Source organism: Gymnoscopelus microlampas (assembly GCF_963454915.1).
Source record: "Gymnoscopelus microlampas genome assembly, chromosome: 3".
NCBI classification, from domain to species: Eukaryota; Metazoa; Chordata; class Actinopteri; order Myctophiformes; family Myctophidae; genus Gymnoscopelus; species Gymnoscopelus microlampas.
Genome location: NC_139940.1, coordinates 22854452 through 22880928, shown reverse-complemented (window position 1 = coordinate 22880928; position 26477 = coordinate 22854452). Strand labels below are relative to the sequence as shown.

General features: G+C 41.6%; 1 protein-coding gene across 5 annotated transcripts in view; it reads right to left on the bottom strand.

Moving 5' to 3' along the window:
* znf385d (zinc finger protein 385D) overlaps window positions 1-26477 on the bottom strand; it is a 57314-nt gene that overhangs the window by 6424 nt on the left and 24413 nt on the right. For 2 of the 5 annotated variants that reach the window (XM_084052635.1, XM_084052636.1), the window contains exons 3-8: window positions 23387-23494; window positions 23003-23095; window positions 13701-13869; window positions 3821-4006; window positions 3220-3360; window positions 1937-2118 (exon numbers count right to left, since the gene is read on the bottom strand). In XM_084052635.1, coding sequence (XP_083908761.1) covers window positions 1937-2118; window positions 3220-3360; window positions 3821-4006; window positions 13701-13869; window positions 23003-23095; window positions 23387-23494 — 879 coding nt within the window. The remainder of the gene's footprint in view (window positions 1-1936; window positions 2119-3219; window positions 3361-3820; window positions 4007-13700; window positions 13870-23002; window positions 23096-23386; window positions 23495-26477) is intronic. The other 3 variants (XM_084052638.1, XM_084052639.1, XM_084052637.1) reach the window with 2 other exon arrangements.

Here is a 26477-nt window from a genome sequence, read left to right as displayed (position 1 = left end):
AATAAAATCAAGTGTAAAGTCAGCCCAAAACCTTGTATAAAAGTATATTGTATTGCGACCGGTAGAAGGTGAAATAGCGACATCTGCTGGGCCACTAGTAGGAACTGCATGCTGTAAGAGAACCCTTGGTCTGGACCCAATGTGCAGCTCAGACCAGGGACGTGCACAGATAGACTCTAGGTGGTGCTACAGCACCTGCCCTTTGCCCTCTTGACCAAAAGTGCCCTTTTGGAAAAAAAATGTTTACAACGGTCTTCAACACGGGGTCCGGGACCCCTAGGGGGTCCTCAGAGTTACTACAGGGGGTCCGCCAAATCTTTACGTGATATGATTTTTCTTTTTACCATAACCACTCGAAACCTAGCATCCCTTTTCTGAGGAGAACTTTAGCCAAAAATAGGCGATCTACAAGCCCACAACGCCTCGCGCTGCGAGGCGTTGTGGGCTTGTAGATCGGCTATTTTTGGCAAAGAGGTATAGGTGTAGAGGGAAAAAAGAGCAGACCAAGTAAACAAAAAAAAGTATAATTTACTTGAGCACCTGCCCCTCAAAATGTCTGTGCACGCCACTGGATCAGACGGCTGAAGAAGTCCAGCTGAAGGGGGCGGCCATAGCTGAGTGGGTAGTGAGCCCGCCTAGGGAGCCAGAGGCCCTGGTTGCCCCAGGTTCGATTCCAGGCCAGGCCAGTATATGTGTCGATGAAATGAAATTTGTCCCTAAGCAAGACTCTTAACCCCTAATTGCTCACAGGTTCTCATTGGAAACAAGACCGCAAGGACTTTTATGAACGACCTGTTAAAAGGAATTATCCTTATCCTTATCCTTATCCAGCTCCATCCTCAGGACGTTCTACAACATCCTGACGAGCTGCATCACCACCTGGTATGGGAACTGCACCGTCCTCAACCACAAAGCGCTACAGAGGGTGGTGCAGACGGCCCAGTGCGTCTTCAGCGGATATACTGTATATCGTTGCTGTCGGGCAGAAAGCAGCTAACTCCATTTTGACGCTTTTGCATTTTTTTTCCCACAAATCAGTGCTATTGAACACCCTTTATGTCTGTGTGTTGGTAAAACAAATATTGAACCAATGAAAAGTATTAAAAAGCGCTTCTGACAAAACCAGCTAACTCCATTCGATCCTCAAACTGTCTGCTAAACCAGCTAAGTCCACTAAATGGGGGTGGAGTTAGCTGGTTTTGCTGACTCCAGGCTCCACCCCTTTTGACCTCCAACCTCATTGTGAGCTTGGAGGTCCATTCAGCTGTTCTTATCAATGATGAACAAAACCTCCTAACTCCACCTTTTGTTTTGTTTTTTTCATTTCCTGAAAAATGAACATTTTGGAGTTAGCTGGTTTCTGCCCGACAGCAGATATATGTACCTATATGAGAAGGTGTGCGTAGCCAAGGCTGAGTGGATCATCATGGACGCCCACCACCCCAGCCACTATCTGTCGCTGCTGGCAGGCAGGCTAGGGAAGCAATACCTATGTATCAAAAGCAACACGTCCAGACTATGGAACAGTTTCCACCTGTCAACTATCAGGCTGTTGAAGCGCTGAGCCTTGTCGCCATGTCAGTCTTGGCGACATACACCGCCATACATTATCACTTTATGTACAGTACAGTATATGACAATGAACACACACCATTGCTCCTGCACTGCCACTGGCACCTACATTGTACATGTTTGATATCTACAGTACTTGACTGCTTCTAAGTGATATGTCTCTTACTTGCACAAGAGACTGTGATATTCTGCCACATTTGTATTTCTTTTTGAGTATGCACCATATGTATAGTTGATATTGTTATCTGACTTTTGCTTTGTTTCTTTCTCTATTCTCTCTATAACTGCAAATCATTGGAGCTTGTACGGACAACTATTTTACACCTGTAAACTTGATGTGATAATAAACTTGAAGTTGACACACCTGTTTGAGTTGGGTCTCTGAGTTGACATGGACATCACAGATCTCACAGTGGAATGTTTTGTTCTGCAGGCCTGTTGTTGATTTGACGGGTGGGACCAATTTGCTCTTGACCCCTGGCCTAGGGAAGGACTTGATGGCGCCCACACCACTCCTGGCCTCCAGCATTGTCTTGTGCTTCGTACCTAAACAATAAATACAAATAAAATAGTGATGTGGAATCCGCATTTGATGATAAGAAAAACAAAAGGAACATAAGCGCAAAATACTGTACTGGCCAAACGGCAGGTCAACAGTGAAATAAATAAAGTCTGCACACTGGCTCTTGGCTACACTTTTTTAATGCTGCTTTCAAAAAGTGGAGCCGAGAGCCAGTGTGCGGACTTTATTTATTTCACAAAAAAGGTATTTAACCTCATTATTGGATCACATCCTTGGTCGTATTACGCTTGCACACATCTTTTAGCATTCATTCCTAGTGCATTGACGACATTAATGACATCAGTGATCTCAAAAGTTGGGCATGGTTTCAACACGATCTGAGCCCCATTGACATCCATTATAAAATTCAAGTTAAACGTTTAAGAAAACATAAAATGTGAAAAATAAATTTGTGGAGGCACTAAGTTGACCTCCTGGAAGAGAAGGCACGAAACATTGATTTGGCGCTGAACGGTCCAGACAGACAATCTTATAGACGGCTAGCCTCCTTCAGAGCATAAAACACAGCAAAAATTACAGTTTGGTTCAGCTTCATTGCACTGATCTCATGAGCAAAGACAGGCTTCCAGCAGTAATGAGAAATGAGAAATGTTTAAAAAGTGTGTAAAAAGCATAAGAATATTTAACATGAACTGTGAGCTATCTTTTCAACACTGAAGTTGGCAAATTGACAATTGAACTTAATATGTATTAATAAAAAATCATGGAATTTAAGTGGACAACAAGCTTATTTTAATCTGTAGTCCCCTTTTGTCCTCTGTTCAAACAGCTCTGCAACAATCAGTAATATCCTCAGTGTTAATTAATCCATTTGTAACTAAGAGATTGTACAAATGTAACCCAACATGGTTACATTTGTACAATCTCAGTATTAAATTTACACCACAATGTTTACTGTGTAGAGAGTAGAGCCACTCAAAATCAATTGATAAACAAGAAGACTCTTCATTGGAAATGCTCTTTACTGCCAAGAGGAAACTCCCCTTCAAAAACCCATTAAAGGGTAAGTGACTTGGCTCACAAGCCGCAGGGACACAGCAGAAATGTCAGGACGTGTCTCTCACCGCTGTTGTGAGCCTCCAGCTGGGATGCAGAGTTAACGGCCACTTTACAGAGCGAGCAGTATAGAAGACGTCGAGCCTTCTCCTCCTCTGTCTCGTTGTCCACCTCTGCTTCACCATTGGCCTCTGGCTCTGTATCTGGGTCTGAATGCAAGGTTATTATAGTTAACTAGAACGAACACAAAAAACTACTAACTACTACTAACTAAACTAAACGATAATTGAACAAACATTTGAGTTAACTGAAATAAAAAGGCTTCACAAAAAATGATAACTAACTAATAACTAACTGAATTGTGTGTTTCCTTTCCTTTTTACAAAACTAGCCAAAACTAACAAAAATCACATAGAGAAAATGTCCTTAGAAAAGGTCTTTGTCAATATTTCATACAAAAGCCTAGAATGGGTGGATATGAAATATTATCTTCCAATATTTTTTTCTTCACAAATAGAGAAAATAACTGATCTAAGCAAAATGTTCTGAGCTTGTAGAAACTAAACTAAAACTCAGCCTTTAAAAAAATACTTGAAAACTAAACCGAAATTGAAAACAGAAAGCCAAAACAATAAATAAAAAATAAAACAAAAACAAAACTACAATAACCTTGGTCTGAAGGTGAGCCAGGCTCCTCCCCTCCAACGGCTGAGGTAGACTCCATGGCTGGAGATGTGGCGGTGGTGTTTGGATATGCCGTTGGCAGGGATGGCAACGTAGGGGTGACAGGGAGAGCCAGTGATACCAGAGGTTTTGCCAGTTTGAGCACAGGGGTTAATTGTAGGGGTGCTGCATCTGTCAAGGGAAACACATTGTGAGCATGGAATCAATCCTATGCTTCAAGGCTTCATTACGCACTTGGCAAAAGCTGTGTAAACAGTCTGTGCATGTGGCTAACCTTGAAATGTTTTGAAAATATGTTTCAACCACATGAACACTAGCTACGCTACAAGCTCACAACGCGTCACAGTGCAATGTGTTGTGAGCTTGTAGATCAGCTAATTTCGGCAAAGAGATTTGGTGCACTGTATCCATATATGGATATACCCATATATGGGCATGCCAATATATGGGCATATACTGATGACATCAGGGATCTCCATCAATGGGTATAAAAGGGACAAGGACTAAAAAATACAGAGATCTCCATATATGGGCATAAAAGAGACACAGGTGCAGAGATCTCCATATGGGCACAAAAGGGATGCAGACAGACGGGTACAACACTATGACTCAGACATATTGGTTGGATCGGTGGTCCAACATAGGTGTGAGTGTCGCGTAGCAGCCCGAACTCTAGATGTGAGGGCTGCATAGTTCGCATCACTGTTTCAGCTACTCTGAATGCAATTGGAACTTCTTAGTTAGGTATTCTGGAGCCGTGTTAGCTAATCGATTAAATGCCAATGTGATGTATGGGAATTATGTCAGCGAAACAAAAATGTAATTTACATACACTCCGGGTTATCAAGATGAACAGACTCTGTAATATGATTCAATATTTCATCGATTATCAGAAAGTACTTCACCACTTAAAACAAATTACTGCTATGGAAAACAATATTGTCTTACAAGTGATTGTCTTAAATGTTGGGATTAAAGTCAGTCATACATCAATGAACTTTGATCCCAAAAGAGCACCACATGTCACAGCGCAGTGTACAATACACCGGACTGCACGCTCATTTAACAAAATTTCATTTTGCCTTGGCAGCACCTGCTGATCGATGCCAGCACCTCTCAGCTCTCCATACCCCAATGACGTGAAATGAAGATCAGCCAGCCAAGAGAACAAATCAATAGCGAATTATGTCATGCTATTTTTGCGAGCCATTATGGATGGCTCATATTTGTCCCAGCAGAGGTGTCAGAGCTAACACTGTCAGACCAATAGAAACTATGCTGTCATTGGGTGCACATCTATCAAAAATCCCAGAAATATGTTAGACCTCTGACAAGAAGGTTCGGTAAGGTTGTTATGTTATGAAACAGGATAGAAATATACTGTATGTATGAATCAATTTTTATGTTTGTCCATATGTCTTCTGTACGTAGTGTATGAATGTCCCCCAAATGTGTGTGTCTGTCTGTCCGTCCATCCGTGTCTGTCCGTGGCTATTCTCGGAAACCATTGCACCGATCAGTACCAAATGTATTCTGCAGGCTTAGGCCAGGGATGTCAATCCCTGGATGTTTTTTACATTTTGTAAATATTTATTTTGACATTTTGTGAAGTGATGATCTCAGACCGCCCTGCTCTCCCTCCATGTTTGGTCAAGCCTGATGTCATAGACATGTAGATCTGCTTTTTTCAGAGCGCAACACCCAAGCACAAACAAGCATAAAATGACTTGTCTTTTAGTTCCACTGGATCTCTTCTCCACTAGTCCTTTCCCTAACATTTTAGTCTACTTTTTATTTGTTGACGAAATTGTCAATACATGCAGTCTTAGTTTCAGTCATCGTAGCTTAGTTTTTATTTGTTTTAGTCAGTGAAAAAAGGTAGTTGACGAAAAATCTTCGTCATAGTTTTAGTCGACGAAATCAACACTGACCAATAGGACGTCAGAGATTCACAGGGAAGCCACGCTGTTATAAAACTTCTTGGTTTAATCATGGTTCTCAATCATTTTAATCTCAAGGTCCCCCCCATAACTCCGAGAGTGTATGAAACCAAATGCACCCGGAAGGATCTACTTGGTTGCATTCGTACGCTCTCAGAGTTACAGACCTGTAAGGGTCCATTTAGAACCTGCTCAAGAAACCCTGGGGGTCCCTCGAGTGGACCCCACTTTGAGAAGCATTGGTTTAATAGAAAAAGAAATACACCAAGTGAAGAGCACTCTGATAATGAATTTCAACATTAACCCATTCAATCCGGCACTCGGTGCCACGCTATGAGCTTGTATCTGCTATTTTTGAAAAATAGCAGATACAGAAATCTTAAAATGACACAGATGCGTTCCCGGTCTTAATGGATTAAAGCTATAATAATCCGGGACTTATTTTATTCTAACCAACCAAGTATGGTAGATTATGTTAATACAAAATACTGTGCTTGTAAGTGGTCCCCCTACTCTTTCATTGATACATTTAGACTCTGAAGTCGGGTAGGACAATGCCTACTAGCTGACAATGTCAATATAGCTATATGAAGCAGACGGTGCACCGGATAGGACACGAACAGAGATGGGCGAAAATACATCCAAAAGTATTTTGATACAAATGACTAATTTAGGGTCAAAGAATGTATCACAATACAAATACAAAATACTGATCTGAGAAATGTATTAAATACAGATTTTTAAAATACATAAAAACTGATGCAATGATTAGTCAATTCATTGATTGATTGCCAAATATTAAATCAGTTGAAAAAATAATTTCTAAGAATAAATTGATCATACAAGCAGAGTGTTTTTCATGGTGTTTGGAGCAGGCAGCCAAAAATGTTTATCACTGTGTGTGAGAGCACAGGCCAGAGTGGCCTTGTTATCGAAAGCTAGACAAGAACTATGGCATGAGACTGAACAATCCTACACAGAGCTCCCACTACGCCTGAACTTCACTGACACCAGGATACTGACCATGATGCTGACCATGACACTGACACCAGGTTACTGACGCGAACGGCCTTTTACTGACCATGATGTCGACCATGATACTGAACCCACCCTGACCATGCATTTAGTAATGTAGGAAAGTGAAAATGTGTATTTTCTTAATTTATTTTATCGACCACTAGTTGAGAAACAGTGCACTAAATTACCTGGTGACGTATAATGACGTCAATGTTGTCAGTTACTGGGAAGTCGGACGTCAAGAACTTCCGCAGAAAAGGGAGTTAGAATCTCAAGGGAAAGTGTTGCCTGGTTGAGTCACCATTTTTAGGAAATGTGCCCATAATCAATCGCATGTGTCTGCTCGCTCATACATAAGTTGCAATGAATCAGTTAACATGAGTTTAATAGAAGGTTAAGAGAACAGAATAAGGGTAACATGGGATAGGAATGGATCAGTGGTTCTCAATCTTTTTTGAGCTCTGGACCACTAGCATAATATCTCAGTTAAATAATGACTATTAACTGCTTGATTGAATATGTTGCGCGTAGTATCGTGCAGCGAATTAAATCAAGCCCTTAACAGTCATATATTTAATTTCAAGCTTTTTCCCCCACACCACGCCCATATCCCCACCCAACACAACAGTGGTCCCCAGGTTGATTCTTAGTCAGGGTGGTGGTCCCTGGTTCACAATCAGTTGAAAACCCCTGTTCTAAACAGCTAGACTCCTGCAGAGCCATGTTGTAAATCTAATAAACATAAACCAACCTCAGAACAACAGCAACAACGTAATTGCGACTTTTTTTGTGACTACAGTGCGTTGCCCTGTCATGTCAAACTCAAGCTATGTACCATGTGCATGAACAATTAATTGGTAGCCTATTTATGATGTGGCCCACTTTGTCGCTTGTGATGAATAATGCTTATGCCAGGAGCACAGCAGCAGGGGTGACCTCTTAGCTCCCTGCAATTACCAGCCACCTACAGTACTCCCAGCCTGCTGCCGTGGACCAGGCATCAAAACAACCTTCAAATCACTACAATTCAAAGGCTTGACACAGCCATCTCAACAGAGACTTGACTGTCATCACACCGGCTTTGTATGGGCAGGATTTCAGCAGCACCGTCTGCCCTGTCCTTCTCTGAATCCAGAAAAGTGCAAGAAAATCACTTTGAGTCCCTGTCCGTGGCCAGTTTATTTTTACACTGTACATGACAATGTGTTTCACTGTGTACATGGACACAGTGTTGTACTTCCCAACCACAGTATGTGAGCAAGATTTTCTCATTTTTCATTTTGCGACATTTACATGAAATTGCAAGCGTTTAGCCCTGACTTAAAATGCCTGCAGTAGAACGAGATGGAATAGATTAAGGTTCAGCACCAAACCATTTTAACCACTTACTGTACTTCGTCACACAACAAATATAACAAATAGTGTCGCAATGCGATACGTGTGAGCTTGCACATCTATTTCCGCTATGTTTATATATTTTTGGAAAATGTTTCCCTATGCCTGAAATAGGGTTGAAAAATGTGGTTAACAAAGACGTAACTAATATTCACGTGTCAACACCTTGCAAAACGGACAAGCCCCAAAGGAAAGAGACATGAGCTGAGGGGAAAAGCTAGCCTTTTCATTTCAAGACCTGGGTCATAAGGTCAACCCGTGTTAACCCATGCATGCATCTGCCCTTGTGTCGCAGTGCACCCATCTTCCATAATGCCATTAAAGAGCCATTTGCCGTCGGAGAGGGCAGGTGATTAAAGTGTACTTTGGCTGGCCGAGGACGCCCTCCATGCTGGGAAGCCTCCAGTAATCCATATCCTCACTCACTGTGGCCTAACTGGCTCTGGGAGGCCCAGTTAAGAACTCTATCCCAGCTCATTAATGGAGGTAATGACTGTGATCAATCTAAAGGTGGGGTGGGTGGGAGCTGACAGCCAATGTAGGGAGAGGAGAGAAGATAGAGAGGAATGAAAGAACCAAAAGGGAGCATGGAGGAGAGAGGAGGACAGAGAAAAAGAGATAAAGGAACAAAGGAATGAATGGAAGGAAGAGAGGAAGAGGGGAGGAAAAGAGGAAATATATCACAGTACGAGCCCAGTGATAGGCATTGAAAAAGTGAAAAGTTCAATGAAAGAGAAAGTGATGATCAAGCATTGAGGAGAGAACAACAGTGGGAGAGACAAGAGAGAAAAATAACAGGGCAAGGGAGAGAGGGATAGAGAGAGGGGGGAGAGAGAGAGGGATGCAGTGGAGAACGGGAGAGGCCGTGGGACATGAGAGGGTGAGAGGAAAGAGAGGAGATATAAGGTCAAAAGAGAGGGGGTAACACAAAAGTAAAGCAAACAGACATTAAAGGGCCCATTATACTTGGTTGCATACCAAAAATCGCAGATAAGCTTATATACAATCTGCTATATTTGGTGCGTGACACCGACGTACAACTAAGTATAAATCCCCCTTAACCCATTCAATCCGGGAACGCATCTGTGTCATTTTAGATTTGAGCTATAACCATTATTTTATACTTTGGCTCTGTGCCGCGCTATGAGCTTGTATATCTGCTATTTTTGAAAAATCTTGAACATTTGTGCAGGACCACTGAGCGACCACTGAGCAATGAGGCCACCAGTCGCCTCGGGGCGACTGGTTGTCTCGTTGCTCAGTGGTCCTTCTAGCCGATCTACACAGTCACAGCTTTTTTCTGTTCTGGCCCCACAGTGGTGGAATGAACTTCCCACTGATGTCAGGGCAGCAGAGTTACTGCCCATCTTTCGCCGCAGGCTGAAAACCCACCTCTTCAGGAAACGCTACCCTTCCTCTTCGCCTTGCCTACTTGTTGTTAACTGGTTGTACGAGCTTGTTTTATTGTTTTATTGGATCTTGTTTATTCTATACACTTATTTGTTTTAGCTCTTGCTCATTTGATTTTCCTATTTGTCTCATCTGTTTAAGAAAGTAGGTAGCTGATATATTGCACTTTTACCTTAGTGCTAGGTATACTCTTAGTTGCTTGTTTTAGAAGAGAATGCACTTAAAGACTTCTGGTGATTAGAAGTTTCGTTCCCTACCTATGTAGAATGCACTTATTGTAAGTCACGTTGGATAAAAGCGTCTGCTAAATGACTGTAATGTAATGTGCAAATCTTTGAATATATATTTTTTAAAGCGACCATTTGTAATTCAAATCTTTGCTTCTGGGGGTCCCTGGTACTAAAAATTTGCCAAATACATATCATTTTGGGTGGGGCTTGACATAAAAAAGTTTGAGAAGCACCGATATTATAGCAAAATAAGTGTCTCAACTGTCAAAACTGTTAGGATTTAGAAGACATTTGTAGATGCGTTCCCGGATTGAATAGGGTCACAGTAAAAACAGAGAGAGAAAGGGAGAGAGGGTGGGTGTGGGCACATGACAAAGAGAGAAAACAAGAGAACAAGACTGATACAGCAAACCTCTTGGACAGCTGCCCGTCCCTCGTCTGTGTAAACCTCTCCCCAAGAGATTTAAGCATCAGCGATAGAGCGGGAATACCGCTCTGAAAACCTTCCACTCCGTTTAGTCTTTCAAGCAATCACGAAGCTCCCTGAAGATCTGATTACCTTTTTCAATGTTGCTGGATTAAGCCATTTAATTAAAATGATTGCGTCCTATTATATTCGGCCACAAATTAAAGGACAGCAATCCCTCAAGGCTCTTGAGTCCTGACAAATTCCATTCAACACCTATGACCCCCTCCCACAGACACACACACACGCACGCACTACAAACACACACACACTTGCAACCACGGACGTGCACACGCAAACACACGCACGCACGCACGCACGCACGCACGCACGCACGCACGCACGCACGCACGCACGCACGCACGCACGCACGCACGCACACACACTCATGACCAACTTCCCCCACAAACCAGGACGTTTGCAGCTCTGCGCAGGTGAGGAGCTGGTCTAATCACCAACTCTTTGCTCCTTTCTCTGATGTGTGTTCTGTAAGGGATTTTTTCAGCCCAGTGCATTCAGGGCTGAGGTACAAAAGTGTGTGTGTGTGTGGGGCGGGGGGGGGGGGGGGGGGGGGGGGGGGGTTTGGGGGGTCTTTTTTGCGGGAGGAGAGTTTCAGTGGGGACTGCGGTGTTGCTGATGGCTGAACAAGCCTGTGCGAGCCCCCTGCCTCCATGCAGCCTGCAGACTGCTACATTGTACAGCTGCTGTCAGCGCTGGCATGGCTCCCCTGACAATCTGCTCTTTAATAGCTAATATCAGGCTACATTTCCTCAGGCAGTGGACTGGAACTGAGAGATGGCGGGCTGTGCTATGGGCACCCCTCTCTCTCTCTCTCTCTCTCTCTCTCTCTCTCTCTCTCTCTCTCTCTCTCTCTCTCTCTCTCTCTCTCTCTCTCTCTCTCTCTCCCCCCCCCCTCTCTCTCTCTCTCCCTCTCTCTCTCTCTCCCCCCCTCTCTCTCTCTCTCTCTACCTCTCTCTCTCTTTCCACTCGATCTCTGTCGCTCGCACCCATCTCTTTGGCTCCATCTTTATCTGTCTGTCTGCCTCTCCTCTCCCTTTTTCTGTCTGTCTCTTTCTCCCCCCCCCCCCCCCCCCGACTCTGTTTCTCTATCTCCCGTCTCTGTCTCTGTCTGGGTCTCTGTCTCCCTCTTTATCTCTGTGTCCTTTACCTCTACATCTTTCTATCGCTCCCTCTCAATTTCATTTAGTTGTCTCTCCTATCTCTGCCCATCTATTATCCGCTCTCTGTCTCTTTCTCTTTTACTCTCTCTCTCTTTCCACTAGTGTGAAAACAAACACACACACACACACACACACACACACACACACACACACACACACACACACACACACACACACACACACACACACACACACACACACACACACACACACACACACACACACACACACACACACACACACACACACACACAGTTGACAGGCAGGCTGAGTCATCATGCTAATCTATAATATCTTACTGTGGCCAGCTGTCCATCTTAGACACAACCTCCCAGGGAAAGGGGAAAAACACAAATGACACATTGCCTTCTAACATGATCCATCCACCCTACAACTATACACTACACACTATTCACATATATACTGTAGACACTGGTTCTTCCCCATTCACATTCCTCTTGTGATACACAGCAGCATTCCATTCCTAAAACCGATTCATACTTCCTACAAGCTCACAACGCGTCGCGGATGTGAGCTTGTAGATCTGCTATTCTCTGCCATTCTCTGTGTGCGACACCGTTGGCTTTATCTTCCTACTTTGAGCACATAGAACTCTGAAACCTAATTAGGGTTTCTAATCTACGAGGCATCCAACATTTGAAATAGATAGTTGAAGTGAAATATAATATTACAATTGGATTAGTTAAATAATTCTCTAACTAACTACCTCTATTTCTATTTATTTTTAAGAAAAAAAAAAAAAAACGAACAGTGATTATAGGTAGCATTTCTCTTTTCCTAAAATAGATATGCTATATAGCGTCCAAATCCCTTCTTTCATATACTCTACACCTTCTACCGTATATTATTCTTCTCGGAACATAAACAATTCATCCTTCCCACTCTCTCTGAACACAGCAGGAGCCTGAGAAATGTAATTGCTTTTTGTCACATTTGAGACCAAAACATCACCACTGAGTGCCCACTCTGCAAAAGCAAACAAAGGTCCACTTTTCCTGTTGTTGCAGCCTACTCTATGTATGGTCATTACTCTTCCCTGACCTCGCCTTTTCATTAGTGGGAGTTATCTGGCACTGATAGAGCGTCAAATACTTCAGCCTTTCAGATAATGCAGCGTTTACCCGCCTTGCCAATTAATTCTTCTGACATCTGAGCACATTAATATTCATTACCCAATGCCACTTGTGACAAAACGCCGCTCCCACTTACTGTAGCTAGACTCCAAGGCTTAATGTGCTGTTTTGTTTCGTTTTGTTTTGTTTTTACTCTCTTATTTTCTTCTTTTTCCTATTTGTTCAGCATTGTCAGTAATGGAAATAATGAATAGCCATTTGTCTGTTTGGTGATATTGCATTTGAACTGCTGTCAACTAATGTCAAGGTCTCTTAAGGTTTGTATATACAAATCCTGGTGGACAAAATTATTTTGTAATTGAAGCGTGTTTTGGCACCAAGGGAGTTTGAGTGGGAAACCTGAGCTAATGTTTTACTCTGAACATAACACAACATCTAAAACCAAAGCTAAGTTACCAGGTTATTCATGTAATATTCTGTTACTATGTTCATTGGTAGCATAGATGGTTGGACACAAAGCAGTTTTACATTAAGTTGTGTGTCTTGAGATGTTGAGTGTGAGCTCCAGAAATGTGCTTCTAGTTTAAATGCAATTACATGTGGAATTCTGGAAAAGTAGACACCATGGGTAAAGGTATTCAAACTTTAGACTTAATCTCAGAGGACAACAACACAATATGTTTCCAATTTAATTTAGAAATGTATTAGATACTCAAAGTCTGAAGGAATGGTCTAATGGTCCAGTTTTATGACTTAATTACAGGTGGTGTTAGTACTACTTCAGTGGAGGAAATGAAGGCTTCTTGGCCATAGTTGTGGAGTTGGGAGGTTTTATCATGGACGAGCACAGTAAAATCTGTCTAAATGATCTGCACCTTGTCTAGTTTGATTTCTTTATATATTTGTACCTCAGTTACCATGTCCCCCACTGAAATGAAGAATCTCATTTTCAAAGAGACATGGCCAAGAAAGCAGTTTGACAAAAATAAAGAAATAAATGATAGATTTGTGCAACTGCAGCGTCTAATCTATTCATGATTGACTATCAAAGAAAAACACACCCGGTATAAAATGGACTAAATGTCAGTGACAAACAATGCTTGGTGATTAAAACAGGCGACCAAACACCAACCTTTCCTGTCGGTGCCATTGAGGATCTGTGAAGTGTCGATGCTCTTTGACATCTCCTGGTTGTTGGTTTCCTTGGTGCCGACTGAGCCTTTGAGCTTGCTTTTCGGTGCATCCAGAGATTTGATCTTCTTGGCGTGTTTGGTTCCCTTATAGTGGGACAGGGCCTGACTCTGCAAGAGGAAAAATAACAGGCTGCAGTTTGAAACAGGAACCAACTAAGCCTGCACCAACATTGAAGCTGAAAACCAGTGAGTCATTAAACAGAACAGACTAAACATAATTAACAGCTTGACAGTAAATAGGCCTTGCACTTCTGCAATGATGGCAAACAGCAAATGTTGAAACCTTGCATAACCTTATACAGGCTTATTACCGAGCCAGCGCTCACAATTAGAAGAAATACCCAGTAATCCTTGTATAGATGTGGTTCTTGAATGTCAACCATTTAATGTCCCATCAACAATAATAAGGTTCCCTGTGATAAATCTCTCTGTGACCCATGATTCTTCATTTATTAACCCATTAAGACCGGGAACGCATCTGTGTTATTTTAGATTTGAGCTATAACCATTATTTTATACTTTATGCTTCTGGAGGTCCCTAGAACAAAAATATTTTACAAATGTTCCCTTAAAAAAATACATATTCAAAGATTTGCACACATTTTCACAATTTTCACGCATCTGTGTCATTTTTAGATTTCTTTGGCGATTCAAAACAGCAGATATACAAGCTCATAGCACGGCACCGAGTGCAGCGCTATGAGCTTGTATATCTTCTATTTCTTAATAGCCTAAGAAATCTAAAAAATGACACAGATGCGTTCCCGGTCTTAATGGATTAAATGGGTGGGATTTTAAAGTCTGAACACGTATTTGCCACCAAGGCTCACCTTCAAAACACATTTACAGAGGCACACAGAAATCTGGGGCATATGCAAAGAGTTTTAGTTGTCCTTGTTTACTTCCACACACTTCCGCGTGGAATTTAGCCTGTGGCAGGAAGTAAGGTATCAGGGGGGAATAAATAAATGTGCCAGCCACACATCCCCGGCAGACATTCGTAAGCAACTGCAATTATATGGGCTGTAAGCGGGGGTTTCTCTGAAGACCACTGAGACAAAGGGACCATTCTATTTAATGTTCTCCACAAACTGTTAAATAAAGTGCTGTTCCTACTTCTCTTTTGCCTTGTGAGAAGAATCCATTGTATGAGCACATGCCGTATTGTTTTAACGGTAGAAAACGGCTTTCCGATGACACCCCTCCTGTAGAAACAGCCACAGCATAGCATGTGCTATTTGTACAGCAGTGGTTCTCAAACGTTTTCCTGCCAAGGACCCCCGAATTGATATGTATGTGGCCGCGGACCCCCGCCTGAAAATATGTTGTGCCAGGGACCCCCAGAAGCAAAGATTTGTGTTAAAAATGTAAGACTTAAAAAGAAAATGATTGAAAGATTATTTTGCACACATTTTCAAGATTTTTCATAAATAACAGATCTTCAAGCTCGTAGCACGGCACTCGGTGCCACACTATGAGCTTGTAGATCTGCTATTTTTTTTATAAAATATATAAAGGTGTTAAAATGATTGTGACACTTTATTAACTAATTTTGCTGGGGACCCCCTGGTATCCTCCCAAGGACCCCTGGGGGTCCCTGGACCCCACTTTGAGAACCAATGTCACCTAACCCTTCACCCTATACCATTTCCTATTATTCATAATCACTGATGATTGTTCCTCCAGATATTCTAGACACAAATCAGTATATCAGCTCATCTAAAAAGTGAGTCAAATGAAACGTATAGTAGTATAGTAGGTATAAGTCAAAGTGGCTTCATTCCAAAATGCTATACTACACTGTATTCACCACCCAATATTTCAAAAATATAGATTATTATATTTTCATTAATGTTGTAGGAAGGTTTTTGAGCGAAACAACTCCTAACGTAAAAGTGTTTCCAGAAATGATTAACAATCTTATTTTAATGTGGGCATCACTTTTTCCAAATGGTGGATCTCCTTCTGGAGCGACACTCATTCATTTCCAGTAAGTAGTGTATCGTACTTCATCAGCCATTAGATAATTTTCAACAAATATTCATCAACTATACTTGTGGATTAATTGCTGAAGTCCAATTGTGACACTTGCCCATGAGACAGACAACATCGTTTTTTTTCTGGATGCTCTATGAGTGAAAAATATTTTTCTATTAAACAAAGAGTGTGGCAGTGTGGTCCAAAATAAGGGACTAGGGCAGGTCAGTCAAACTTTACTGTCTTTAGAGCAGTGGTTCTCAAACATTTTCATGTCAAGGACCGCTGAATTAATATGTATTTGTCTGCAGACCCCCAAAATATTTTGTGCCAGTGACCCCCATACAAGATTTGTGTTAAAAAACATTCCAGATTATTTTTTAAAATATCAGATCTACATGCTCATAAGACGTCGCAATGCGATGGGTTACAGTAAAGTGTTGAAACTGAAGCAAGCCCAAATAGCCAACTACATCACAACTTCCTATATTTACAAGCGACTTTACAGGAAAACAAGCCCAAAGTCGCTTATAATAGCAGACTTGGCAACACTGTTTACATTTGCTCCCTGGAGCAGTAAATATGGCCATCAGCCATGTAGTATCCCTCAATGAGGCCCTGCAGCATGGGTCTTAAACAGGGGGCCCAGGGCTCCTCAGAGTTACTACAGGGGGCCGCCAAAAATCTTTTTTTTTACATTAACCACTTAAACTCGAGCATCCCTTAATTGCAGGGGGAACATTCACCGAAAATAGCAGATCTATAGGCTCACAACGCATGGTGTAGAGGGAAAAAAAGAGCACACCAACTATTGAGGGTTTAAGTGGCTGGATGTCTGAAAATGCACATGAACAAAAAACATTAATTTACATAACACTGATGATAGTGCTGTCAAACAAGTCTATGCAGCTATCTATGAGTTCAATAAGAAAAGTTTTATATGAATACATAATATGTAGTGGGGGTCCCTGCTTCATCTCTCTCTCTCCACTAAGAGGTTCTTGGCCTGAAAAACATTGAGGACCCCTGCCCTACAGTACATGTTCCAGTCTGTCTCGATAGGAATGTGAGGTAAAGTGCCTTGCATGTAAAACGAGAGCCTAGTCCTTCCAGCAAAGTCATGACACTGAAAACTAATGTGCTGTCACCCTTTTTGCTATTTTTACAACAACATTTTACAAGTACATAAAAAATAACAAGTATTTATGGCAGACCACTTGAAATGTTCTACATTTTAACCCTTGTTGTGAACTGTAATGGTGTGGGGAATATGGGACCATAAACAAACCCCAATCTCATTACTGTCAAAGAGAAAGTTTAATTAATTGTAATAAAGTGTCTGGGAACTCTAAATTTGGCATTTTGTTATTATAGGAATAGTAATAGATATCTGTATATAGTGCATATTTCAATTAGGAGAGTCTAGGATTACGGATTTAATACAAAACTTTGATTTAAATATTCAAGATGTAAGTATGCCCAAAATAATGGCTTCTCAATCATGGGGTACGGGAAACCCCATATAAAAACATTTTGTCCACCACCAGATAGTTGTTTACACACCCACACACATGCGCGCGCACGCACTCGCGCGCAGCCGTGCACACACACACACACACACACACACACACACACACACACACACACACACACATACGCACACACACTTACACACAATAGGAGGGATGCCAGCAATTTAAAGCGAAAACACTTCAGTTTCATTCTACAAAATACATCAACTCAGGGTAGTATTAAATCGATTGTACCAAGAAAAGAAGTAGGGATGGGCAACCCTTTTCGGGGTGCATGATAACAGTAACGCCAGCCGTTTTCCAAGACTGGCATGATCACCCACCCATGATCTAATCCACCACGGGCCATCCGGTTTGGCTGAGAATCAAAACACACAATTGGCCATGTTCGGGGGAGAGCAGTCGGGCGGGAAGGGGGATCTTAGTCACTGCACATACAACTATGGGCTGGGGCGGCGCCTGTCAGCAGGGAATGTTGAACTGGAGGAGCAGGAGACAGAGGCGCCACAGTACATCCCCCCCAGAGGGGGGTCCTCACTGGCAGGTGAGGGTACAAAAGCAGTGGCAACACTGAAATGTGTGGGAGGGAATTGGCAAAACAACGAAGAAAAAAGAGGTCAAAATATATGTAATAATAATGAAACAAAGAAGAATGAGACAGTAAGGTAATATGAATAATAACGGTAATTCTGATTATCTGGGAAGAAAAGAATTGTGGATTGGACTTTTAAAATACTGATGATAGCTTGTTTCATAAACAAATCAAATGTTAGCTACTTGGTTTAAAAATTCAAGCTTACTAAAGAAATAAGAGGTTTTTATCAAGATGTTTATTTGACAAATAAATATATTGCACTAATTTTCAAGATTCGATAAATATACAGGTTCAAGCAGTGCAATGTTGGTATGGTATGCTCTGCAGACTAACAAAAACTTGTATATTTTAAGCAAAATATAATAATAATGATCATCCATTCTGGATGTAATAAAAACAATTACTTAAAGTTGGCAATAGTACAGGTAAATAAAGACAGGTAGCAGCATATGGGGGAGGATAAAAGAAAAAAATAAATAATCCAGGTATTACTGGACACAATGACATGAAAACTAAAAAGTTGAACTGTTCAACTTGTCTGACAGACAGACAGACAGACAGATATTATATTTAGAAACTTGATGACCTATAGCCAGTGGTGTAAAGTAACTAAGTACATTTACTCAAGTGCTGTACTTAAGTACAATTTTGAGGTACTTTTACTTTACTGGAGTATGTCCAATTGTCTATACTTTTACTTCTACTCCACTACAATTATTTGAAAACTTGAGTTACTAGTTACTTTACATATATACATTATTACATTATAAAACATACTTTAACCACTTTGACCCTATTTTATACCTAGGATATTTGAAAATAGCCGATCTACAAGCTCACAACGCGTCGCGATGCGCGACGCGTTGTGAGCTTGTAGATCTGCTATTTTCAAACATTTTAGTACTTTTACTTTTGGTACTTTAAGTACATTCTGATACCAATACTTTTGCACTTTTACTCAAGTACATTTTTAATTCCAGACTTTTACTTGTAACAGAGTACTTCTACACTGCAGTCTTGATACTTTTACTTAAGTAAAACATTTGAGTACTTTTTCCACCACTGCGCTATAGCTTTAGATTCTGAAGCATCTGCCATCGAGGTCATTAGATGACCGTATATGACAAATCATGACCTTGGAAACAACCAAGCCCAGGAACATCAGGATGGCAAAGCCAAAGGCCGTGTCCTTTAGGGAGTCTGACACTCTATCCAGCCATGTCATAACATACTTCATGCAGGGCGTTGAGTAGATCTCCCGTCCATCCAGCACCGTGCATTGCCTAGAGGTGTCAACGCAGTCGCAAGATTTGGGCACCACCGTAGAGCCGTTACCCCAATCCAAATGTCCTTTGAAAAACCCACAGCATTGACTCGCCCTCTCCACCCTCTGGAATGACTCCTGAACTTCCATCTTCTGCTCGCTCAGAGGAACCAGGTTCCTCATGCCGTCCTGCACCAGATTCTGCGCCGCTTCACTTCTTGATATCCACCCCAGAGCTCCTACTGCGACCAGCATGATGAACATTATCAGCAGACCCAGAAAAAAGGTGGACAGCAGACAGCTGCTCTCCTTGAGGGCTCCATAGCAACCCAGTAAGCCAAAACCCAGAGTGACAGCTCCGACGAAAATCAAGAGATTTACTCCTGGGTTAAGTTGCTTAGTGCTGTGGTAGTCTGCAGGGTTGCAGCTGATGTGTAAACCAAGCAAAATAGTTCCACCAAGAAAGAACAATAAGTTGAAGGCGAAAAGCAGGTATTTTAAGTACTTGTTGACCACCATTGTTCCAGTAAGTCCACACAGCCTGACAGGTGAATAGAAATGCTTTGTGCTGCCATTTCTTAAACTGTGATACTGTCAGTGTGGTATGAGTGGGTGGGAACACTTTCTAGTGGTTACCAATCAAAGAGTTGTTTCAGGGCTGTTCTGTGGGTGGGTTCACACCGTAATAATGGGATTGGGGGTGGGGGGTCCAGAACACAGAGAAAGTTGACCTGGGGGAAAGAATAGTTCTGGTTGGACAAGAGTTGTGAACCTGACATTGTCCATCAGTCACCTAGCCTGACAGGCATTGAAGTTAAGGGAAAAAAAGCATTTCTTCAGACAAAATGACTGACCTGGAAGGGGCTATCCAAACATTACATAAATCCAGGTCATGTGATGCAATAAAAGTCCAAAGCACACCAAATAAAACTGCGCAAGTCTTTAAAAGTGTTTTAAAAGCCCCCCTGCCATTGTTCAAGCCTGCTAATGAACAGTTTTCTCACACAGACACTGTGATTTTTTGGGAAATGCAGCCCACCCACCAGCACATTGTTAGTACACTGATTGTTCTAACTGTGCATCAATCGCCTGTGTGTTTTGGTTCATTGTTCACTTTATAGCAAGGTGCATTAAAGTAAAAAGGCTTTACCGTGATAAGTGTGTCCCCAGTTTGAACACTTCAGGATTACCCAGGCATAACAGGCCAGGTTGCATTCCATGCCCTTGTGGGTTTTAAATTTACTCCTAGTATTTGCACATCACCCCCCCCTCTTTCCCAAATTAATTCAGTTATTTTCAAAGGAGCTTTACTGGCATGGGACAATCCCATTACCAAAGTAAGTGTGAAATAAAAAAATAAACATTTGTACAATTAACCCTTTAAGACCTGAGGCAATTCTTAAAAAAAACAAAATCCTAACAGTTTTTTGGAAAAATAAACAACAAGATTTTTCAAAAATAGCAGATATACAAAGCTCATAGTGCGGCAAAGAAATCTTAAAATGACACAGATGCGTTCCCGGTCTTAAAGGGTTAAATATATAGGCATAATAGAATAATGAAGAGTGTAAAGAAATGTAACATTGAAAATACATATCTATAGAAGGTTAAATTAACTAACGACGTGAGTCCGTGTGAGAAATATTTTAGATTTACTTCCTTGTCCTGCTGGCAGTGTGCACAAGAAATCTGGTGCCAATCAGGCCAGCCGTTTGCCAAAATTAGCCAACATAATGTTTTACTGTAAGGGGTATCTGCTGATTCTGCTCTCTTTGTACAGAAGGTTTATGTACTGAGATCAGCAGTTAATCTACACTGCATACAACAAGGCAGATCCCTCACTGGTTGGTATTGGTAAATAGAGCCAATGCTTCCTGCTCCAGTGATCTGCTGTGCTGATCACAACAGGCCATTCCAAACCCCTGCTCTGCATAGCAAACCAGTTTCATTTTGATGCTACATTGCTAGCTTGACAATGTGATGAATTCACAGTACAACCTGTGTAAACATGGAGCCATAAGAGTCAATTTGTACACTCGCCGAGTCAAATAAACACTGGGACGTTTCTCCCTCAACATTTACTGACAGGCAAGACAAACATAATGTCTGATTATCCTGGGATACACTGTCACTGCAATACACAGACCCAACACATCGCACACAATCCTGAGTATTAATTTAACACTCAACATTTTGACAATGTTAGAGTTAAATTACTCTGGATTCGTTTTTTGCAGGAACTTAAAAGCACAACAACAGTGTATCAGTAGTATCATGACACACCCATGGTTGAAACTCCCTCCCTTATCTTATGTAAAGTGCTGTCCCTCTCGTATCCCTCCCTTACATTGCCGTGTGTATCTTTTGTTACGAACAAGATAATACAACCTGTTAAATCGAGCACTCAAAAACTCTTGACTCCTACAGACTCAGCAATCACTTTCTTTGTCCAACTATATCCAATGAAATCTAACCAATGCACTGTACTGATCTCATTCTCATTCCTATTTAAAAACATTTCACATGAGAGGCCACTGACTCGTGTGTGTCCCTTTGTACTGATGAACATGGCTTCTATACTTGTCAGAAACTGCAAGGTTAATTTCCCCTCCGCTCCACAAGGAGACAATGGGATTCAGACTGGTACCTGTGGTGGTGACCTCACTTCCTCCCACTTTAAAAGCAGGACTGGATTCCCATTTCCCCCCTTGTCCTTTGTTTCCAAACACATGCAGCCGGCCTGTGTTTGCCGTGTGCTGCTGATGTACCACTGATGTTTGCCATGCGTCTGTTAAACCCGGTATAATGTAAGTTCCAGTGTTTTACTTCTGGTGATGTGGATTATATGATTATATTTAAGAATTGATGAACTTGAGTTATATGGATATTTAGATGTTTAATATTATGAAGTAAATACTTGGCCTATTATTATTTTGATGATATACCTAAATGTATAATATAATTTAAAGGCCATATTTATGTTTGATATTTTGTCTGGCATGATATTATAATTTTTTTCTTTATGTCTTTGTTTAGAACCATGGCATCATCATGAAACCCAATGTCAACCCTATTCATCATTATCCGGCTAAATAAACTGGATATTTGATTGCAACCTTTGTTTCCTGGTGGTTTGTGGCTCCAGCATGAACTTTAAATCCTAACAATACTATTCAATGAAATTCCTCCAATGCCCACAATGGGAGGTACCCTCCCTCCCTTGCGGAACAGTTAAGACACATGCCTTTTACATTATCACACTGAACTGCCCAATGATGGTGTAGCTATCATCAACCTTCTAGAACCTTTGTATCCATGGTAACCTCAAATGGGAGCGCAATAAAACCTACAAACTTCCCGAGGGCGTGCTGGTAGTTGACCAGATGCTCTGACCACGTAATCAATATACCTGGTTCAATCCCAGCTCTAGTTGCTTCTCTGCCCTCAATTTACTGTCTCTAGAATCAATAATTAAGAATCAAGAGGGTTTATTTGTCCCTGACTCATACAGGTGAAAGCAGACAAATGTTAGAGTGGAATGTTCTGCAAGACTGTGCTAATAATAGCAATACAATGTACACAAGATAGAGCTAATTCTAATTAAATAAAAAGAACAAGAAAAATACCATACACAGTAAGAATGTGTACAGGCAGGACACACATTCGGACCTTCTGTAAAGAAAACCATAGCAGCAATGATGGGGGATTTGGGATGTAGGGGGGGGGGTCAGTATTTAGTCTCAAAGCTGGTGGAGGCAAAGCCAGCATCTGAGAGTTGGTCCTAAGACAGACCAATTACGTAAAATAAAATACAATTCTGAAAAAGTAATGTAAAACTGTTATACAGTAAGTGTCTGGGCAGTGTCAACTCACCGTATGAGTGGCACAGCTTGGGTGTGGCATATAGAGAGGTAAGTACTGGGAGCTGATGATAGGTGTGGCGCTCGACCCCACCAATCCAGGGATCTAGTGCATTAAAATGGAGATGATCTTAGCTGATACTGACAATAAGCCTCTTCTACGTACTTACTTACTTTTTACACAAATAAGCCTTATTGAAATTTCTTCCTTTTTGTTTCCCATCTTCAAGGGCTTTTCCTCACCCAATTTACGTTCTAAGGGCAGGGGCTGCTGTTTGTTGGGTCTAAAAAGCCATTGGGACTGTAACAGTTACAGGGCTATACAAATACACTTGACATGACTTTTCTGCTTATCAATATATGTCAGCGCCATATTTGCTCATCTTCAGTCACTTACCTGTGAGTTAAACCTCAGTTGGCATACACTGCATGAGACGTGCTTCCTCTTGGTGGAGGGAGGGGCCCCAAGTGTGTGATGCAGGACAGCTTTCTGCACTGGATCCATCTGAAGGATGGGGAGGGAGACAGAGAGTTTAGAGATCAGGTGAAAGGGGGGGGGGGGATAGTAGCTAATTAAGATGCAGTGTTAAGGCTAACCTGTAAATCAACCTCACTCTTCCATCCCTTTCTGTGCTGTTAAGAGAGGCCACTTTGCCCTGAGCTCTCCACAACGACCAGGCATCTATCTTTAGCTACAACAGGTGCTCGCTCACTGAGACGCTAATGCAGACACATGGTGAATTAGGTCATTGTACACTCGCTCCAGGGAAATGTCATTGTTGAAATTGAATGTTGTTAGTATAATAGTTCTAATCAAAATCCGTTACAGAGTTGCACACTTACTGTACTTGTAGTCAGATAACTCATACGAGGCTTTATATCTTGGATGAGTTATCTCTAGCTGCATCTAAATATAAAATCATTACAGTCGATCCATATTGAGAAATAACATTACTATGAGATTTTGAATAAATGAATGACACACTCAGCTAAAACTAGAAAAGGGCAGGTACTGTATTTGCCAAGGTTGTGTCAGTCGTGGGTTGCAGCCGACAGGACACGAGCAAGCTGGGGGGGGGGGCACACAACAAAAAGTGTGTTTCGGAAGGAAAAAACAGCATTGCAGAAGAGAACTTATCAAACCTAATCTCCAGACATCCAAGTTTAAGTTTATTCTTTTGGCTACACCAATTCTTAGCAAACCCAATGCGTATCGCCGGGGCTAGTGGCTGAGAATAAAGAAAATAAGTCTTTTTACCTTTGGAGTGCATTGGAGTTTTTTTTATTGATTTTGTTTTGTAGTGCACTGCACACATATAGCCTACTCTCTTTACATGCATTCGATACTCTTCCTTGTTTAGGAGTGTCTGGGAATAGTGTTTTTACTGCATTGCTGCATCTTCATGGTCTGTTTGGTATGTACCTCCAGCTGTTTGATGACGAAGCTTAGGAATGAACAAACACCCATCTGCCTCACAGAGAGAGATTCAGTAGGGACCGCTTGGCTGGCAAAGGTGCAAAGGTGTAGGCATTGTGTAGAGAATATTATGCAGCAGGAAGGCAGACAGAATAAAGCAACAGTGAATCTTTCAGTGTAGCATTTAATGACTTGGGCCATTGTAAAAAAGAAAGTATAAAATAAATAGAAAAAGTGTTCCTCGGAGCACAGGTCTCCGCCATGTCAGCTAGGTTATTGTGGGCCAGCAATGTAAAAAAAATCGGACAGATCCGTCTTGATCCCATGACTATCTATAGAGATACTGTGTACCGATTTGTGTGATGTTTGGACAAAATCTGTAGGAGTAATATAACAAATATATATTTGTTCAAAAATCGGCCTCCTGGTGGCGCTATAACAGGCCGATCTGAACAATTCGGGGGAGAGGTTCTGCTCTGGCATCCAGGGAGTGTGTGTGCACAGTTTCGCTGCGATTGGGCCAACGGCGCCGGAGATTAGCTCCAAGAATTATAACTTAAAGTAAATTGCTTTTCGTTGGTTCTCTTTAGTTTTTTTTAAAATGCTGCTGATATTTTGGGTATTTTATGGATTGCATAGGATATACAGTAGGTAATAATAAGCCTCCAGCCTGTTTTCTTTTTCAGTCACTGATTTTGGGAAAAGCTTGATGTATATATTCATTCATGTAGAATCTGTTTACATCCACATCATTTGTAGTGTTGTCATTCATATTGTATAACCTCAATAAACCATGAATGAAATAATGAATTCATTCACTCATTCATTCATTCATGATTCATCCATAAAAAATATCCAGCAATGACAATGGATAGTCATGTAGTTCTGCATGGTGTCTGTTCCCACAGCCATTGTGGGATGGCTCACGCATGCTGTCTAATAGCCCGCAAGACTAGGCAATACAAGGTATTACATAATGTATGAGGCGGTAGAGTGTATTATTATTTTGGAATCTTTCCAATTCCTAGACATTTTCCTAGACATCAGCTGTTTTGCTTACCGTTTGCCAAATCCTCCTTGCCAAAAATGAATGCTGTGCTCACAGGTCGCACGATTTAAATAGCCACTTCGTCTACGTTGCCACATAAGCAAGGTCATAAGTTACAGAAATCTGACACTTTCATTCCCACTTAAGCGGTGGGTGAAACTTTATGTAAATGATACTCGGTGTCTTATGGAAGGAAATTTTAGGGAAATTGACACTGGCTCCTGTTCCCACATTATGCCAATATGGAACAGTGCCATTGGATTGGCTTTCAGTGCATGTGGGAAGGGGAATTTAGTTCCAAAGCTTGAGAACATCACTAACATGAGCGCTGTGAAACCTGTCAAAGATGTTTTGTGAAGTTTCTATAAAGATCATTGCCACTAGCAGTCTCATGGAGCACTTTTACCACAACCTGGCTTGAATCACAAACCCGCCAAACTCTGATGGAATTATCACAATAAAAATGACAACCATTGCAAGCTTCAACAAAGTATTATAGGCCTGAAAACAGTGAATGAACACAATCTACAAAATATTAACAGCGAAATCCTGAATATTAATTTTACCCAAGTCAGTAACACTCTGAATGTATTTATCTTCTGTTAGGAAGAAGATATTGTAAACCTTGTTCGGCCAGGGCCAGACTGGGACCAAAATTCAGCCCTGGCATTTTGGTCCGAACCGGCCCACCACCCCACTGGCCGTTTTGTCAACGGGGGGGGCGGGGGGCGTTTCACTGCTTCAGCCCAGCCCTGCACATGAACTCTGCAGGCGCACTGAGGCCCCTGTTGGAAAGCATCCCAGCCCAAACATTAAAGTAACTAATAATTGGGCCGCGCGACCCGGAAATGAGCGTAATACTCCTAAAACGGAAGCAAAAATATTTCCCCCCCCAAAAAAAAAATGTTGTTTTTTTTGGGGGGGCCAGCGGCCCACCGGGCATTTGCCCGGTACGCCAAATGGCCAGTCCGCCGCTGTGTTCGGCCGATAACCTGTTAAACAAATCAAGTACAACAATCACTC